Source organism: Balaenoptera musculus, chromosome 17, assembly GCF_009873245.2.
Source record: "Balaenoptera musculus isolate JJ_BM4_2016_0621 chromosome 17, mBalMus1.pri.v3, whole genome shotgun sequence".
NCBI classification, from domain to species: Eukaryota; Metazoa; Chordata; class Mammalia; order Artiodactyla; family Balaenopteridae; genus Balaenoptera; species Balaenoptera musculus.
This window is the reverse complement of record NC_045801.1, coordinates 65,251,683-65,270,857: the sequence shown is the minus strand read 5'-3', so window position 1 is coordinate 65,270,857 and position 19,175 is coordinate 65,251,683. Positions and strand designations below refer to the sequence as shown.

General features: G+C 35.0%; 1 protein-coding gene across 1 annotated transcript; it reads left to right on the top strand.

Moving 5' to 3' along the window:
- Positions 1-252: 252 nt before the first annotated feature.
- XKR9 (XK related 9) lies at positions 253-18,482 on the top strand. Its single transcript, XM_036830686.1, has 3 exons — positions 253-524; positions 11,674-11,894; positions 17,854-18,482. The coding sequence occupies exons 1-3, from the start codon at positions 253-255 to the stop codon at positions 18,480-18,482; spliced, it is 1,122 nt and encodes a 373-aa protein (XP_036686581.1).
- The last annotated feature ends 693 nt before the right edge of the window (positions 18,483-19,175 follow it).

The following is a 19,175-nucleotide window of genomic DNA, read 5'->3' as shown; positions in this document are numbered from 1 at the left end:
GAAGAACACTGTGAGACAGAAGATTGAATAAAGCCTTGTAACAACTGGATTAGAGGTTTAGAAAAAGTTAAAATTAGTCACTTTGGTTTTAGTGTTCCAATTTCATAATATTTATTCTTTCTTTTAAATAGATGTAGGGAGTAGAAATTAAAATTCAGTGCTACACCAAAGGATGCACTAATATTTGTTCCTTTTTTTTTTCTTTTTGTATGAGAGAAGGAGGTAGATAACCAAGAGATATAGTGATTCATAATGAAATATACTAAGTTAAATTTTATGATGTCGGTTCTTGGCATTGTAATCTATGTAATTGATTTAATTGTGGATACCTGGGTGTCTGTCAGGTTTTTCCATGAGGGACAGTATGTTTTCGGTATTTTAACAGTAAGCTTTATGCTCTTTGGAACACTTGTGGTCCAGTGTTTTAGTTATTCTTGGTTCAAGAACGATTTAAAGGAATCAGGCCAAGAAAGTCAGCATTGTTTTCTTCTACTTCATTGCTTGCAAGGAGGAGTTTTTACAAGGTGAGCATATACTTTTGATCATTAACACTATTATTCTTTTTTTCAGACGGAAGCTACCTTTCTGTATCTGGGTAGTCAAATGTATGAAGGTCCCCCATTTGCATGTAGCACAAGGGTTACTTGCTCCTCACTAGCAGTGCTTGTGTGAGTCATTGAACTTTCAGAATTTTCCAGGTTCATTAATAGAATGTTTTAATTTACCTAATTAAGTTACTTTTTCTAATATGTTATCACTTTTTTTATGAGAAGGAAAAGGACTCATTTCTATGTCTTGTGAATCTTTTCTCATCTATTTTATATTTTAAGACTGATTATGTAAATATAGCCTATCACTTGCAACTCTGATAGAGCACTTAATTTTTTAAGTTACTTGTACCATTCATTTAATGAAGTGAAATTTTTACTGCAATAATGCAGTAACCGTGTGGTTATCTTGGTACAGAATCATCCACAGAACTAAAAACAACCTTAAGAATCATGTTGTTTAAAGCCTGTTTTCTGGTTAAAGAAAATAGAATCTAAATAAGTCCTGAGAATTCTGTGATTCTCCATATACCTAATTTCACATGACCTTTTCTTCATTATCTTAAGGAATTTAATTCTGTTCAAAGCAATATATATATATTAAAGGTAAAGAGAAGAATTAAGGACAGATATAAAATCATTGTTTTTCATATTAAATTTTATCTGTATAAACAGTTGAATTGAAGCCTAGCTGTTATGACAACATGGTAATTATGTTCAGCTTTTGAAAATGGACATTTCCAATGTATAAATGTAAAATTGCAGCTTATAGCTGTTGTCACTTTTTAATGTGTTATAATTGACCTTGCATGGTGTGAAATAAAAGTTTAAACACTGGTGTAAAAAAAAAATAAAGACAAATATTAAGAGGATAATGTACTATTTTGCTACAGTTAGGTTTTGAAGTTGGGCTATTTTAATAGCCATCTTTCCTGAGAAAGATTTTAGTGGCAATAGAATTCTAGATGAGTAGTTATTTTCTCTCTGTATATTATATTCTCTCATCTTTTTGTTTCCATTGTCACTATTGAAGAGTTAGATGTCAATCTTACTGTTGCTCTTTAAAAGTATTTTGTCTTCTTTTTTTCCCTCTGGCTGCTCTTATGATTTTTCTCTTTATCTTTGGGTTTCTACAGTTTATGATATATCCAGGTATATATTTACTTTTATTTCTCCTGCTTGGGATTTGCTGGTTCTCTTGATACTATAGATTATTATCTTCCATGAATTCTGCACAATCCTCAGCCATTATCTTTTCTAACATTTTCTTTACCATATTTCTGTCTCTTTTCCTTCTGGGACTCCAAACAAATTTAAGGTAGACCTTCTTGCTGTATCTAACATGACTGTTACATGTTAGATTGTTTATTTGAGATTTTTCTTATTTCCTGAGATAAGCTTGTATCACTATAAACTTCCCTCATAGAACTGCTTTTGCTGTGTTCCACAGATTTAGTATCATTGTGTTTTCATGTTCATTTGTCTCCAGGTATTTTTTGTTCCTCTTTGATTTTGTCAGTGACCCATTGACTGTTTAGTAGCATATTGTTTTTGTTTTTTGCATTCTTTTCTCGTAGTTGATTTCTAGTCTCATGCCATTGTGGTCAGAACAGATGCTTGATATAATTTCAATATTCTTAAATTTATTGAGACTTGTTTTGTGGCTTGTCATGTGATCTATCCTGGAGAATGTTCCATGTGCACTTGAAAAGAATGTATATCTTGCTACTTTTGGATGGAATGTTCTATATATAATCTGTTGAGCCCATCAGGTTTAATGTCATTTAAGCCCAGTGTTTCCTCACTGATTTTCTGTCTGGATCTTACGTCTCTCCACCGATGTAAGTGGGTTGTTAAAGTCTCCTACATTTGTTGTGTTACTGTCAATTTCTCTCTTTATGTTTGTTAATATTTGCTTTATGTATTTAGGTGCTCCTATGTTGGCTACATATGTATACCCGTATTGTTATATCTTCTTCTTTGACTGATCCCCTTATCATTATGTAAGTCCTTTTTTGTCTCTTGTTACAGTCTTTGTTTTAAAGTCTATCTTGTCTGATATAAGTATTGCTACCCCAGCTTTCTTATGATTTACATTTGCATGGAATACCTTTTCCTATACTCTCTCTTTCAGTCTGTATGTCTTTAGATCTGAAGTGAGTCTCATGTAGGCAGCATATATACAGGTCTTGTTTTTGTGTCCTTTCAGCCAGTCTACGTCTTTTGACTGGAGCATTCAGTCCATTTACATTTAAAGCAATTATTGTTAGATATGTCTTATTGCCATTTTGTTAACTGTTTTGGAATTGTTTTGTAGTTCTTTTTGGCTTCTTTCTTCTTCTTTTGCTCTCTTCCCTTGTGATTTGGTGACTATCTTTAGTGTTATGTTTGGGTTTCTTTCTCTTCTTTTGTGTATCTATTATAGATATTTGGTTAGTTATTACCATGAGGTTCATGTATAACAATCTGATCATTATACTGATATGTGATTATTTTTAAGGTGATGTTGGTTTAAGTTCAAACACTTTCTAACAACCATGCATTTTTGCTTCCTACCACCCATGTTTACTGTTTTGACATCATATTTTACATCTTTCTGTTTTGTGTATCCCTTAACTACTTATTGTGAATATAGATGATTTTACTACTTTTATCTTTTAACCTTCCTACTAGCTTTATGAGTGGTTGATCTACTACCTTTACTGTATATTTGCCTTTACCAATGAGATTTTTCCTTTCATAATTTTCATATTTCTAGTTGTGGTCTCTTTTCCTTAGAGAAGTTCCTTTAACGTTTCTTGTAAATTTGGTTTAGTGGTTCTGAACTCTTTTAGCTTTTGCTTGTCTGTAAAACTTTATATTTCTCCTTCAAATCTGAATGATATCCTTGCTGGGTAGAGTATTCTTTTTTTTTTAAAAATTATTATTTATTTATTTATTTATTTTTGGCTGTGTTGGGTCCTCGCCCCTGTGCGAGGGCTTTCTCCAGCTGCGGCAAGCGGGGGCCACCCCTCATCGTGGTGCGCAGGCCTCTCACCATGGTGGCCTCTCCTGCTGCGGGGCACAGGCTCCAGACGCGCAGGCTCAGTAGTTGTGGCTCACGGGCCCAGTTGCTCCGCGGCATGTGGGATCCTCCCAGACCAGTGCTCGAACCCGTGTCCCCTGCATTGGCAGGCAGATTCTCAACCACTGCGCCACCAGGGAAGCCCGAGTGTTCTTGCTTGTAGGTTTTTTCTTTCATCACTTTGACTGTATGGTGCCACTCCCTTCTGGCCTGCAAAATTTCTATGGAAAAGTCAGCTGATAGTCTTATGGGACTATCATACATACAGAGATTCTTCATTCTTACTGATTTCTTTGCTTAGTAGTTAGGGATGTGGGGACAAGTAGGTAGCCATTTGGATAAAAAAATATGTGAATTATAACTGGACCTTCACACAAAGTTCAGGGTTAGCCCATGCTCTAACATGGCACATGATCTTGAAAAGAGTTTAGCCTGTTCTGTGATGAAGTTGAAATCTTTACAAGTATATTGATAGAAACACAGAGATGGGTACAGTATTGGGAGAGTTTTAAAATGTTGTAGTTTATGTCTTCAGCTTCCCAGTCTTTGATATGACAGAACATGGGCTCTAACTCCTCCTAACCAGAAGAAAATCGGAAAGAATAAACTGGCAGAGTTTTGTTTCTGGAGTAGCACTAGGCAACCCCCTCCCCAACCCCCAACACTAAATCCCAAACCACAAGGACAAGAAAATAGTTTTTTCCCCTGTTTGCCATTCAAATGGACAGACCACAGATTGTAGAAATTGACCAGAATGGAAGTAAGAGGAAGCAATAGCCAGTATATGCAGCATAAGAACAGTAACGGTTTTGATTCACTTTAGAGTTGGGATAATTTAAGATTGCATGTTATGGTCTATACATCTAGGTAAAATACCAGACACCAGGATAAATTTCAAGTGAATCAAATATTTAATGTAAAAATATTTATTCTATAAGAAAACATGGGAAAATTCCTTTATAGCCTTGAAATGGGGAAAGCCTTTCTAACCATAACTTAAAATCCCTAAGCTATAAAAATTATAGATTTGATAATAAAAAATGCATGCCAATAAACAAAAGCAAAAATCTCCCAAAGAAAAGCAAAGCAAAAAGGAAAACAGCTTTAACAGGAGAAAATATTTACAATTTTTAATAGAAAAAGGGCTAGTCTTTTAGTATTTAAAGAGCTTCTGAAGTCAAAAAGAAGAAGGTCATCCACCCAATTGAAACATGGGAAAACAGTAAGGATAGTTCAGAGAAGAGGAAATGCAAATGGCTCTTAAGTTGTCTGAAGGATGCTAAGCCTCGTTCATAATTTAAAAATTGCCAACTAAAACTTCACTGAGATATTCTTCACCTACCAGACTGGCAAAAATCCAAATGATAATACACTCTCTTGGTAAGGCGTGGGAAAACAGGTATTCTCATACTTTGTTGATGGGAGTATGGATTGGTACCATCCCTGTGGAGGGCAGTTTGACCATATTTCAAATGCACATACCTTTAGGCCAGAGGTTCCTCTTCTGGGAATTTATCGTACTTGCAGACATGTAAAATGACATATGCACAGCTTTTCAATTTGTAGTATTCTTTGTAACAGCAAAATATTGGAAACAATTAAAATGTCTGTTGGTAGAGTTTATGGTATACCTATGCAATGGCACACTACATAGCTATTACAAAGAATGATAAAGTACTTTATGTACTGAAATGGAAAGATCTCCAAGATGTACTTTTAAGTGAAAAGACAAGGTGCAGACAGCAGATATGATATGCTACAGTCTGTGTAAAAAAAAGTGGTGAAAAGGCATATATACTTATACTTGCTTATATATGCATAAAGAAACTCTAGAAGGGTACACATGAAATTAGTAACCGTGAATTCTTATGGTCATAGGGGAGGGTGAAAACTGGGTAGTTAGGTCATAGGAGTGGCATGGAGTTTTTTCAGCGAATAACTTTAAAAAATTTTTTTGAATTATTTGAATATTTTGCCTATTCAAACAAAAAAAGAAGAAAAGGAAAAATTGAATTAGGTTTGCTCTTAGTGATAAACAGATACTTGATAAACAGACACTTCCCTCTTTTTGTCTTTCTTTTTCTTTTTCTTTGTATTTTCTTAGTGCAGGAAGTGGCAGAATACTGAGATGAATAGTGAGAAATAAGCAAAAATTAAAACATAATTAATTTAAAACATAAGTTCATAAAAATGGGCAAATTATCCAAGGGTCTGTCTAAACTAAGTATGGAAAAACGTGAGATTTACTGAACTACAGATTCATTTCCCTACAGAGTAGATAAATTGAGTTTGTGTTGGTAGATGAAAGAAAAGGAATGTCAACATGAATTATTTATTAGGTGTAAGTGCCTGTTGCTACTAAGTATGTTCTCACTGCTCAGGGGTCTGTGGAGTAGAACATTTCATTTTCCAGAATATAAATTAGATGACATTTCTGTATTTCTGTGTTATGTACTATTTGTGATAAAACCTTTCTCCTTGCCAAAGGAGACTTTTCCTTTGATGGGTATATGAAAGGCATTTGTATTATTTAAAATATGGAAGTTATTGTTGCTCTTTTAAAATAACTGGTAAAAAAAGTTCAAATCGTGTGAAAGAAAGTACAATGGAGATGAGTCTCCTTCCTTCTGCAGGTCCTTAGGCCCTTCTTTATGGAGTTTCTTAAATGGGCATTAAATAGTTGAACACTTTTTCTTACCTATTCTTCTATTTAAAATGCTTTAGAGAGAGGTCATCTGGTAATGTTCAAATTTCCTAGGGTGCAATATTTATGAAACTTGAGGATCTGGCCCCTTTACTTAAATCTCTAAATATTTGAGGATTTTCCTAGGTATCTTATTGTTGTTGATTTCTCATTAAATATTGTTTTGATCAGACAACATAATTTGTGTGATTATAGTCTTCTTACATTTATTGACTTGTTTTATGGCCCAACGTATAGTCTCACTTGGTGAATATTCCGTAAATTGCTGTTGTTGAGTGTAGTGTTCTATAAATGTATAAATTAGGGCAATATGTTGATAATGTTATTAAAATCTGCTATATTCTTACAGATTTTTTTCTTTTGGCCTACCTTTTCTTTCAATTACTGAGAGATGAGTGTTAAAACACTCTAATATTGTGGATTTATCTTTTTCTCCTTGTACTTTGACAATTTTTGCTTCATGTATCTTCAAACTCTATTATTAGGTACATTCAGATGTCTTCTTGAAAAATTGATTCTTATATCATTGTGATATGACTCTCTTTATCTCTGTTAATACTCCTTGATTTGAAATCTATTTTGTCTGGGATACTAATATAGCCATACTAACTATTTTTTTGTGATTTCCTTTCAAACTATCTGTGTCTTTTTTTTTTTAAATTTTATTTTATTATTTATTTTTGGCTGCGTTGGGTCTTCATTGCTGCCTGTGGGCTTTCTCTAGTTGCGGAGGGTGGGGGCTACTCTTTGTTGCAGTGCGCAGGCTCCTCATTGTTGTGGCTTGTCTTTGTTGTGGAACACAGCTCTAGGTGCGTGGGCTTCAGTAGTTGTGGCACGTTGGCTCAGTAGTTGCGGCTCGCGGGCTCTAAAGTGTAGGCTTAGTAGTTGTGGCACGTGGGCTTAGTTGCGCCGCGGCATGTGAGATCTTCCCCTACCAGGCCTTGAACCCGTGTCCCTTGCATTGGCAGGCGGGTTCTTAACTGCTGCGCCACCAGGGAAGTCCCTCAAACTATCCGTGTCTTTATGTTTAAAGAGAGTCTCTTCCAAATCATATAGAGTTGAATCTTGATTGTTTTATCCAGTTTGACAATCTTTTATTGAAACATTTAATCCATTTACATTTCATATATTACTGTAATTATTGATATAGTTGTCTTCTGGGCCTACCTATTGTTTGGTTTTTATTTTTTCTGTTTGGGTTCGTTGAGCTTTATGTTGTTGTTTTTGATCAAATTTGGAAAATATTTTTTGCCAGTATGTTGTCAAGTTTTTTTTTTTTTTTCTGCCCCATTCTCTCTCTCTGTTTCTTTTGGGACTTCAATTACACCTTTGTTATTGAGGTTCTGTTAATTTTTTTCCCTAATTTTTTCTCTCTGTGTTTTGTTTGCTAATTTCAATATCTGGGTCATCTGTGGGTATGTTCCTGTTAACTGATATGTTTCTATTAACTGATTATGCTCTTTAGCATAAGTTACATTTTCCTCTTAATTTGCATGTCATGTAATTTTTTATTGTGTAGTGGACATTGTGACTGATACCTTGTAGAGACTCTGGTTTCTGTTATCTTCCATTGAAGAGAAAGCAGATAGTTAAATTATTGGCAGATTACCTTGACGTGATACAGAGGCTTGGTTTAGGCTTTGCTAGGGAAGGTCTATTTTGCTTTTGTCCTTAGTCCTAGGGGAAGTCTTATAGACCTGAAGTATGGTCTTTACTCCTAAAGCATGACCCTTTTGGCGTTTCAGTGGGATGCTTGAAGTATTTACCAAGCCTCTCCAGTTTGGTGGAACTTAAACTCCAAACTCTTCCCTGTGGTAGACAGCTGCCAAAATCTCTGCTCATTCTTGCCATTTTTCCTCAGTTCCTTGAAGCCTCACCCTAGATATACATAGTAAGGGGTTGGGCAAGGACTTAAGGAGGGTATATGCAGATTTGGGAGCTTTTTTACTCTGTGGCTCCCTCTTTTCTAGGATCCCTCTTAATTTCTAACCACTCTGACAGATTCAACCTCAGTCCTCTCACTCTTGGAGCCAGTAATAATTTGACTTTCTGCTTGAGCTGTATCTACTTTTTGCCATTTGGACTGTGGGATGCTGGTAGAGGAAAAGCCAGATGAATGCATCTCATGCAGTATGGTTCCCTTCTTTCAAGGGTTAAGTGCCCTCATCCTTCTTCCTACTTTCGGTTGCTCTTTAGTGCCTTGTTTTCTTTAATATTTTGTCTGTAATTTATCATTGTCATCAGTAGGAAGGTGAGCTTGATACAAGGGAATCCATCATTACTGGAAGCTGTTGCCTCTTTATCTCAAATAAAAGAATACATTGTGATAAAATATGCTAAGAAAGCTCCTTCTGTTTCTTTTTCTTTGGCCTCTTCACCATTTCTCCCATAAAACTGAAACAATATCCTATTGATTAAAAAATTATATTCATACTCCCCTTCTCATGAAATTATCCTCAGATAAGCAGAACTTTGTATAGGTTTGCTATTAATTGCTACAAAATTGGAAAATATTCCTCTCTAAAGTCACTGGAAATATTAATGTGCACATCTGTAAACAGCTCCATCTTTTTTTTTGTTGCTGTTGTTGTTTAACAGGCACTGATATACCACTTAACATGTGCCAGTTATTGGTCTAAACATTTTACATGTATTAACTCCTTTAATCCTCATATCAACCCAATGAGGTAGATATGATGATTTACCCCCTTTTTCAGTTGAGGAAACTGAGGCATCACTAGGAAGTGGTGGAGCAAGGATTTGAACCCAAGCATCCTGGCTTTTTTAGAGTCTGTACACTTAATCACTGTACTCTGCTGGCTTTCCCACTCTATGCTGTCTGTACTGATTTTGTTCTAGGTATGTACTTGTTAATATTTGTGAATTTTTCAAGTTTTTCAATTAGCAGTATCTATCCTCTTGCTTTAAAAGGATAGATACCTTTAAGAACATACTGTATTACATATTAGTCTTACATAATATACATACGGGAACTCCCTATTTTGCCAGATACCCAGAAAAGACTCAAACATAAATTACTTATAAATCTCACCTATAAATCCTAGACAGTGTTAATCATTTTTTTTCCTATACTTTTACAACATAATATTTACATTTCTGTTGAGTGGTTATTTCTTCTGCCTTGTATTGCAGCTAGCAGTTTATAGGCTTGACCTTCCTATTAGGTTGTAAGGTCATTGAAGGTGGAGGTCATGTCTTCATCATTTTTGTAGACATTCTACCCTGGCATCTAGTCCACATTGAATATAATGGACCATGTTATTCTAAAACTGTGATGGTAAAAATATACTTTTATTTGCTAGGTGAAGAATCTTTGCATATCCATATATGTGTACATCTTGTTTAAAATGAGAATATCTTATATTTGTGTTTTACTTTCAACTTTTCAAAGTCCTTTCATATCTACTGTCTCTTTATCTTTATGGAAAGATTGTCATGAGCTCTCATTTATTCATTCATTCAGTAAATATTTTCTGAGAGTGGCTATGTGCCAGGTACTGTTTTAGTTTCTCAGGATATAGCAATGAACAAAACAAAGTTCCTGCTTTCATGCAGATTTCATTCTTGTGAGAAGGTACAGATAAGCAAAAATAATGTGTCAAGTGATGATAAAGAAAAATGATGTAGGATAAAGGGATAGAATGCGATGGATGGTGTGATCTGGAAAGACCTCTGTGAGGAACTGGTATTTGAATAGAGACCTGAATGAAGTTAAGGAGTAAACTTGTAAAATCTCTGGGGTTTAGGAGAGTTCCAGGAAGAGGGAGTAGCAAAGACAAAGGCCTTTAACTTGGGAAAAACAGTAAGAAAGGTACACTGAATGTGTGGGAGAAATGAAAGGGAAAGGCAGATTATGGAGGGCATTGTAAGATGGGGTAAATACTTTGTGTTTTATCTAAGTATGATGGAAATCATTGGAACATTTCGAGTGGAGGGATAACATCTAAATTATGGTTAACAGGTTCAATCTAGATGCTGTGTAGAGAATAGGATGTATAGGGAGCAGGATTAGAATCAGAGAGACCAATTATGAGGCTATCGAAGTAATCCAGGCCAGAGATGTTGGCTGCTTAAACTAGGATGGAGGCAGTGGAAGTGATAAGATGTGTTTAGATCTGGATATATTTGAAGTTAGAACTAAGAACCAACAGAACCTGCTGAGGAATTTTTATAGGGTATGAGAAAAAGAAGTTGGAAATTATTCCCACATTTTTGGTCTGAGCAACATGGTGCATGTTAGTGCCGTTTACTGAAATGGGAAACATTGACAGAAGGAGCAAGTTGAAACAGGATATATATCACTGCCCTAATTTTATATATGGGGAAACTGAGGTGTAGATAAAGAGTTTTGATAAGCTTTGGGCTAGAATCCTGGTTGTCTTATTGCTAGCCTCAGATATTTTTGAAATAAGTGTTTCAGTTATTTTTGTTATTAATTTTACTTGGATGATGATAAGTCATGTTCATTTAAAAATTCTTTGTAAAGAAGAGCCTGAGCAAGGATGTTTTAGGAGTCTTAGAAATTTTATGTTTTCCAGGGTGGTAATGGTCACAGAGCCTAGCACCTTGTAGATTATGGAGTACAGTTGACCTTGAACAACATGGGTTTGAGCTGTGTGGGTCCACTTATATGCAGATTTTTTTCAGTAGTAAAGACTACAGTACTACACGATCTGAGGTTGGTTGAACCCACGGATGTGGAACTGAGGATACAAAGGGCCAGCTATCAATTATGCGTGGATTTTTTGACTGCACGGAGGGTTGGCATCCCTAACTCCACGTGTTCAAGGGTCAACAGTAATTATTTGCTAGATTAAATTGAAAGAAGATTCAAACTCATCTTCAACCTTGACATTATCATAAGGGCATGTATTTGTCTTTTAGTGAAGATAAGTTGCATGAAGTGGAAATTGCAGTTTGTCTTTCAGAAAATAGTGGTTAAGACTAGGAATGATAAGATATAGGTTTGGACTCTAGGTCTGCCCCTTACTCTCTGCGTAACTTTCAGCAAATCACTCTACTGTTCTCACCCTAACTTTTCCTATCTGTGATTTGGGAATAATACCTACTGTGAAGATGAAAGAAGATCATGTATGCTTAACAGTGCTAGCACACACTGGCACATCAGACATGCAATAAAAATTGTGGAGTCTTGAACCTCAATAAAGCTACCATGAAATATTTACAAAGTTGAGAGAAATTTGTAGTAGAGAAAGTTTGTGGGAAAATTCTATTCTTAAACACATGTTGCTTTTTTTTCAAAATTATTATGTAAATTAACACACATGTTATAAAGAATCTATTACTGAAGATAAATATTCTTGTTTACTTTACAGGTATTGGTTTGCCTTGAAAAAGGGTTATCATGTGGCTTTCAAAAACACCAGCAAAACGGATAACTTCGTGGAAGAACAAATCGATCTTCATAAAGAAGTTATAGATAGGGTGACAGATTTGAGCATGCTCAGGCTATTTGAGACCTACCTGGAAGGCTGCCCACAACTTGCTCTTCAGCTCTACATCCTTCTGGAACATGGTCAAGAAAATTTCACTCAGTGTAGGTCTTTCTTAATACCCTGTGTTAGATGGATGCCACTGATACTTTATGTCAACTGTGTAACTCTTTGGCAGGTTTTAGAATTATTTTTATTGTTTTTCTTTTTAGAATTATTTATTTTTTTTTGAAAAGAAGTACATGGTTCAAAGGTACTTGGAGGTATATAAAGGTATATAAAGGTATACTGTCTCCCTCCCCCTTCTTCCTCTCCCTTCCTTTGTCTGCCCAGAAAACAAACTATTATTGTCAGCTTTTTGATGATTCTTTCAGAAAAAAAAATTTAAAAGCCTATCTTTCTCTTTCCCTCTCTCTCTCTCTCTCTTTTTTTTTTTTTATAGAAATGGTAACATAAAAACCATCTTTGGTTTTTGCACTTAACATATCTTGGAGATCTAAACATATCAGTACAGAAAGAGCACCCTCATTTATTTTTCTTATCTGCATAGTATTACAAATTATGGATGTATCGTGAATTATTTAACAGGCTCCCTCTTTATGTTAATTTAGGTTGTTTCTAATATTTTACTGTTGCAAAAAAGCTGCAGTGAATAGTCTTATGCATGCATTCTTTTGCATGTGTGAAGTTTAGCCATAGGGTAAATTCCCAGAATCACAATCATTGGGTGAAAGTGCAAGTGCTACAAAACTAATGAAAGTTTTGCAAATTGGCCGAAATGTTGCTCTTTTATAGCAGATTTCCTCATTAGGGTTAAATGTACATTTCTAAAGGACAATTTGGTATTTCCATTAAGAAAATCTTTTAATAGGTGTTTAATTTGAGATGTTAAAAAAACTATTTATTTGCTAAAAATAGTCCCAGTTTTCATTAGTGACTAGGATTCCATGCAGACTTGGATTCACCTCAGAGTAGCAGATTGTCCTCTCCCCTGGAGTTCCCTCTACGCTAGACTCACCTGTGAGAACACTTCATTTCCCCAGTCTTCTTGTTCCCAGTTTCCCATAAACCTCTAGATTGTAGTCCCTTCTAATATTTTTACCTTTACTTTGATTGTTAGTGCACCACTGAAATGAACCTACTGTGTATGAGACCTCTTTTTCCTTGTGATGCAAAGAATTTGTGGGTTGGGACTTATTAGTCCCTGAAGCTAAAGTTCAGCATATAGAGCTTACAACCTGTATTATGGTAGATCTGCTGATGTTAACTGTGGCTGCTTCTGTGTGGTGGGATTGTGAGTGATTTTATCTATTTCAGCTTCCTTATACTTTTCTGAATTTCCAAATTTTCTACAGTAACCATGTAGAAAATGTTCCTTTAATCAGGAAGAATAATTCAAAATGTAAAAAAAAAATCAGTTTATGTATAGAACTACTTCAGAAGACTGAACAAATTCTTTTATCTTTGTTCCTTCTGAAATCATGCTAAAGAGGAGAGTAACAAGTAAAAACAGTATAAACCCATAAGGACGAAGAGAATGCAGAGTAGAACAGCAGATTAGAAATGTCAACAAATATTTAGAAGATGGAAAGCAGATAGAAAACTTGGGTTATTCAAATCAGTTCCACCACCACTAAAAGGCTAGATTATTTGAATCAACTCTCCCCCTGAAATTATCTAAAACAATTGGTTAAGTATTTTCAAAAGTCTTCATAAAAGCTTAAAACAATCTGATACAACAGGCCAAAATATGCATGAAAGTGGGAATGCAGCAGGGTTGAGTAGGACTGTGAAGGCATTTATACACTGAGGGTTTTTACTGAACCTTATAAACAAGCAGATTCAGTTTTGATGGCTTCCTAGGGTATGGAGGACTGGAGACAAAACTCAGGGTCCTCACAAGGGAGGGACATCTGGTAGAAAATCCTAGTCCGTAAAACTGGCACTCCAAAAGTCACCCTCCTCAGGGTAAAAGTGAAGTTACCTACCTCTAAGTGAAACTTGACTGCATAAACAAAAATAATACTATGTGGGTAAGAAAAAGATAGAATGAAGACAAGCAGTAACATGCAAGTCAGGTGGAAGATGGATGGAGTTAAACTGTTTTAAATTCCTTGTATAGTTCAGGAGAAAGGTAAAGCAGAAGTGGATCTGCGGTTTTTGAGGTGTAAAACAAAAACAATTAGAGAGACCCAATTTTTGAAAAGAAGAATGTAATATTAGGAAAATAGAATTATGTTAGTCTGCTTGGGCTGCCGTAACAGAATGCTATAGACTGGGCAGCTTAACCAACAGAAATCTATTTTCTTACAGTTCTGGAGACTGGAAATCCAAAATCAAGGTGCCAGTAGGGTTGGTTTCTGGTGAGGACTCTCTTTGGGTTGCAGATGGCCACCTTCTTGCTGTGTCCTCACATGTCTTTCCTCTGTGTATGGAGAGAAAGAGAGATCTCTGGTATCTCTTTCTATTCTTTCAAGGATACCGGTCCTATTAGATTTGGGTTAAATGCTTAACCTTACGAACTTGCTTAACCTTAACTATCTCCCTAAGGGCCCTATCTCAAAGTATAGTCACATTGGGGATTAGGGCTTTAACATATGAATTTTGGAAGAATACAATTCAATTCATAAAAGATATGAAAGTAAGCATTTTTAAAAATAAAATAAAGAACAGTAAATTACAGGGATAAGAAAGCTGACCAATACCATAAATTTCACAAGAGAAAGAAAAGTAATATATTTTTATTATTTTAATACTCTTTTATCTAATTTTTTTGGCTGTGCACTCTGATTGGCTTTTGATTTGATACGATTTTATGATTTAATTTCCATAGAAAAGAAAAATTCATTCTTTTTTTCTAGCATAGTTAATAGAAATTAGTTTTTTGTTTATTTTTAATTTGGAGAAGTTTCAACTTCACAAAGTATTGATAATATTATAAGTATATTTTTTGATTGTTGTCACATTTGGGGAAAACTCTACCAGTGTCTTCAAAAATGTGGTATAAGATCAGAGTATATCAAGATTTTTTTTTGATGAAGTAACTAATTTTAAATACTCTTTGAATTGACAACACTTGTTTATTGTCAGTGTCTCCTTTAGTGACTAGTGGGAGTCTTTTGTTTTCTTTACTGGTATCAATAATGTCAAATCAGAAGAAATTAATAAGAATCTGTATAGATGTGATTGGGCGAGGTCATTTCATACCGGGAGAAATGCATAAGCAAAGGCGTGGTTTGGCAAAGACAAGGAATTCCGTTTGGATAGAGTGTAATGTACAGATTAGATGAGCAAAATGAGCAGAAAAAATATATTGGAAACAGGTAGGTAAGTGGGAAATGGGAAATAATGTCAAACTAATAGTGCCAACTGGATGAGGATAGACCATCATGCCTTAATATTAGGGAATCAAAGGCCTGTTGACAGCAAGATAGTGAAGTGTTAAGATCAGGCAAACTGCTTGAGAATCCTAGATCTGTTACTTACTAATCATAATTATTCAAGCAAATCTTGTAAGCCTATCCCCCTAAACCTAAACTATTCTCAACTCAATTTCCCTTTAGCCAGATCCCCAAAATGACCACAGCTTGCTTCAATACACCTAGGGAAAATGTGAGAGAGGAAAAGTAGGAGACAGGGAATTTTAGCAACTGCAATGAAAATATCTTATTTTTCCAAATTTTATAAAATAGATATGACAAAGTGAACACATTGCCAGGGCTTTGCCAGGCTTGGAAGGAGTCTGGGCAAGTGTGGGTCCCTGAAATTTAAGCTTCAATACCTTCATGATAAGTCTACCTGTGAGGTAAAAATACTGATTAACTTTAAACTTTGATATGTTTAGTATGCATGTTGTGATTTCTAGGGAAGCCATCAAAGAATAAAAACAGCATATCTCTGAAGGATGTGGATTACTAAATTGAAAGGTTCATAAAAATGGCCCATACCAAGCCCATCATTACAACATTTCAGAGACGCAAAGATGAAGATAAGATTCTAGAAGATTTGACAGAAAATAAAGATCATTTAAGGATAGGGAAATTGAATGGCTTAGAAATTCTTGACACTTGAGATTAGAATTTAATAGATCAATGACTTCAAAGTTTCAATGGAAAACATTTTTAAACTTTGAATTCTATTTCTGTTGAAACTGTGTATCAAACATGAGGGTAGAATAAAGACATTTTGAGACATACATGGTCTGAAAAGTTTAGCTTAGGTACAACTTTTCTCAGGAATGTCTGGAGAATGCTTGATCAAACCATGAGAAAGAAGCAAAAAGGAAATATTGCAACAGGAAACAGGAAGTCAGCACTGAAGAGAGGTGAAGGGAAGTTCTGGAAAGACAGGAAGCAAACCTTGACAGCAACCACCTTTGAGCAGAAGGATCATATTCTTAAAAAACAAACAAAAAAACCCTAATAGATGTAATAGGGGAGTTTAATTAATTAATTTGAAGAATTTGCTGAGAAAAACTGATAAGAGTCATGAAAAACTAAGCAAAGTTAAGTAACAATGAAAAGTTTTAAAAGAAAGGAAATATGTTCAGAATGTAGTATTTGGCTGAGCAGTCAAAGAGGCTGTACTTATGTAGTCATAATAAGGTAAACACTGAATATTGATTTTACCAAAAATTGTGATGTTACTCTTTTGGGTAGAAGGAGGGAGAGGAAAATGGAAGGAGGGTGTGTATATATGTGTGCATGTGCAAAAATTTCCCCTTCCCACGTAGGAAATTAATAATCAGTGTCTAAAGTAGATAAATTAAGAAATAGCACAGTATGTGTTTTATTTAGAAATATGGCAATACATGTCAGAAGTAAAGCTAGAAGAGTTGATAGTAATTTTTTCTGAGGGTCATGGCTAAGAGGTGAGAAGGGGTAGAGCAATCTACTGCTATTTTCTTATAAGTTCTTTAGCACTTATCAACTTTTAAAAACGATGTATATGTACTGGTTTGGTAGAAATTAAAACCAATTATAAAAAAGATATCACAGGGAAATTTAGGGGAAAGTGATGTTTTAATTCAAATATTTTTAAATTAAAGAAGAAAGAAAAGAAGCGCAACTAATTGTGCAGTTCAGAGTGGTATATGCTAAAACCAGGAGAGTGGACAAAGACATTTATAATCGTCTTCAATGGAGGATCTATCTTAAGTCTGCCTTCCTATCCTAGTATATAGCCCTCCAGTGAGGCTAAATGGGAATGATGAGCATTCTGTATTTTACTCTAAATATTTCCTTCTAATTCTCTAATATCTTTGCTGTCAGTTTCTAAGTCCCCAGCTTTGAGTTCACGTGCTTCTACTCTACCATCTTGAGCTAATCTCAATCTCCAGCTTTGAGAGTGGGGCTAATGACATGCCTTTCCAAAGTAGTAATGAACTTACTTTTCTCTTATTTGTTGGGGAAAAAATGGGATAAAGATGCCAAGCCTACAGAAATTTGTAAGTTTTAGATCGTGTTTGTTCATCTGGTCCATCATCTTAAAGATATGGGAAATTGAGCTGTTGATACCTCATACTTACGTTAAATTTTCTGTTTAACCTCTCTCCCTTTCTTCCTGCCCCCTTCTCTCTCATGATGTCATTTCTTAGTGAATTAGGTATATGTCCAAGGTCAAAGCCAAAAAGACTGGAAAAGCTAGGACTATCACTGTAGTCTCTTAGAGAACTTGCAGAGTATGCAGTTTCCATTGTACCAGTTGCTCAATAAAATTTGTCCAGTGAATTTATTCACAGTCTTATAAAGCAGTCTAATGTAGTGGTTAAGCACACCAACTTTGGAATCAGGCAGATTTCAGTTCAAATCTCATCTCTCTGAAACTTGCTGGCTGTGTGACTTGGGTCAAGAAATGTATATATATTCTCTCAGCATTAATTCCCTCATATGTAATACAGGGATATTAATATCTATTTCAAAGGATTAAATGAGATGAGTATATAAAGTACCTGACGTGTTTATGGGTGTGTATATACAGATGAAGCATGTATGGCATATAGTAATTTAATATTGCTATTATTATTCCTATAACTATATCTTTAAAACATTTTTTGTTTTGTAGATGCAGCCATCATGGTCTCTTGCTGTGCTATTTCTTGGTCGACTGTTGATTATCAAGTAGCTTTAAGAAAATCCTTACCTGATAAAAACCTTCTTAATGGACCCTGTCCTAAACTCGTATATCTCTTTTACAAGTTGTTTACATTATTATCTTGGATGTTGAGTGTTGTGCTTCTTTTATTCTTAAATGTTAAGATTGCTTTACTCCTGTTGTTATTTCTTTGGTTTTTAGGTGTATTGTGGGCATTTAAAGAACAGACTGAGTTTTGTGCTTCCATAAGTATGGAATTCATATACAGGATTGTTGTTGGATTCATTCTTGTCTTTACATTTTTTAATATTAAGGGACAGAATACCAAATGTCCAATGTCTTGTTATTATATTGTAAGGGTATTGGCCACATTGGGGATATTGATTGTGTTCTGGTTTTACCCACTCTCTATTTTTAATTCAGACTATTTTATACCTGTCAGCATCACTATAGCTCTTACTCTTCTCCTTGGAATTATTTTTCTTATTGTTTATTATGGGACTTTGCACCCAAACAGAAGTGAAGAAACAAAACTGGATGAAGTTGATGGAAAACCAGTTCAAAGAGACTGTAGAATGAAGTATTTCCTAATGGAATAGGCTATTCACTTAAGAGATATGTTTTCTTATTTTTTGTTTCATTGGTTAGTAAAGAAAAAGTTTGTGTATATGTGTGTTGTGTCTTATTTTTGCCTTCTTTAATTTGAGGGCAGTTCTAGTACATTAATTATGAATGTTAGAGAGTATAATAATGTTTTTATTATCTAAGTTAATTTCTCACTTGGTTTTGAAGATCTTGGGTACTTAGATATATTTGCCTATTGCCTGGTAGAGTTGCCATCTTGAGCCTGAACTGAAAGAAATGGTCTCATTCCCATAATTAGAAGGCTGGAATTGAACTTCCCTCCAACTTTTCCCTCATTGTTTCTTAGCTAAAACTGATGTACTCGTAGTAGGGAAATAAAAGGAAGAGAAGAGCAGGATACTCATTCTTCTTTCCTCTATTTTATTGATTCAGTGAATATATTTTGAGTTGGGGACATACTGAGTAGAAGAAAAGGGAAAGGAGGGAAGAGCAAGAAAAAACAGAAAATTGACCGTCTTAACCCATATTAACCATTTATAAGTATACAGTTTGGTAGTGTTAACTATATTCACTTTGTTGTGCTGCTCTATTAACATTTTTATCTTGCAAAACTGAGACTCTGTTCCCATTGAACAATTCCCCATTCCTTTCCTTCTCCAGCCTCTGGCAGCCACAACTCTATTTTCTATTTCTATAAAGTTGGCTAC

Excerpts from the sequence above, each read along its gene's own strand:
- XKR9 (XM_036830686.1), top strand. The coding sequence starts at position 253 with ATGAAATATACTAAGTTAAATTTTATGATGTCGGTTCTTGGCATTGTA. Across the intron at positions 525-11,673 it reads CAAGGAGGAGTTTTTACAAG|GTATTGGTTTGCCTTGAAAA; the intron begins GTGAGCATATAC and ends TTTACTTTACAG. Across the intron at positions 11,895-17,853 it reads TCAAGAAAATTTCACTCAGT|ATGCAGCCATCATGGTCTCT; the intron begins GTAGGTCTTTCT and ends TTTGTTTTGTAG.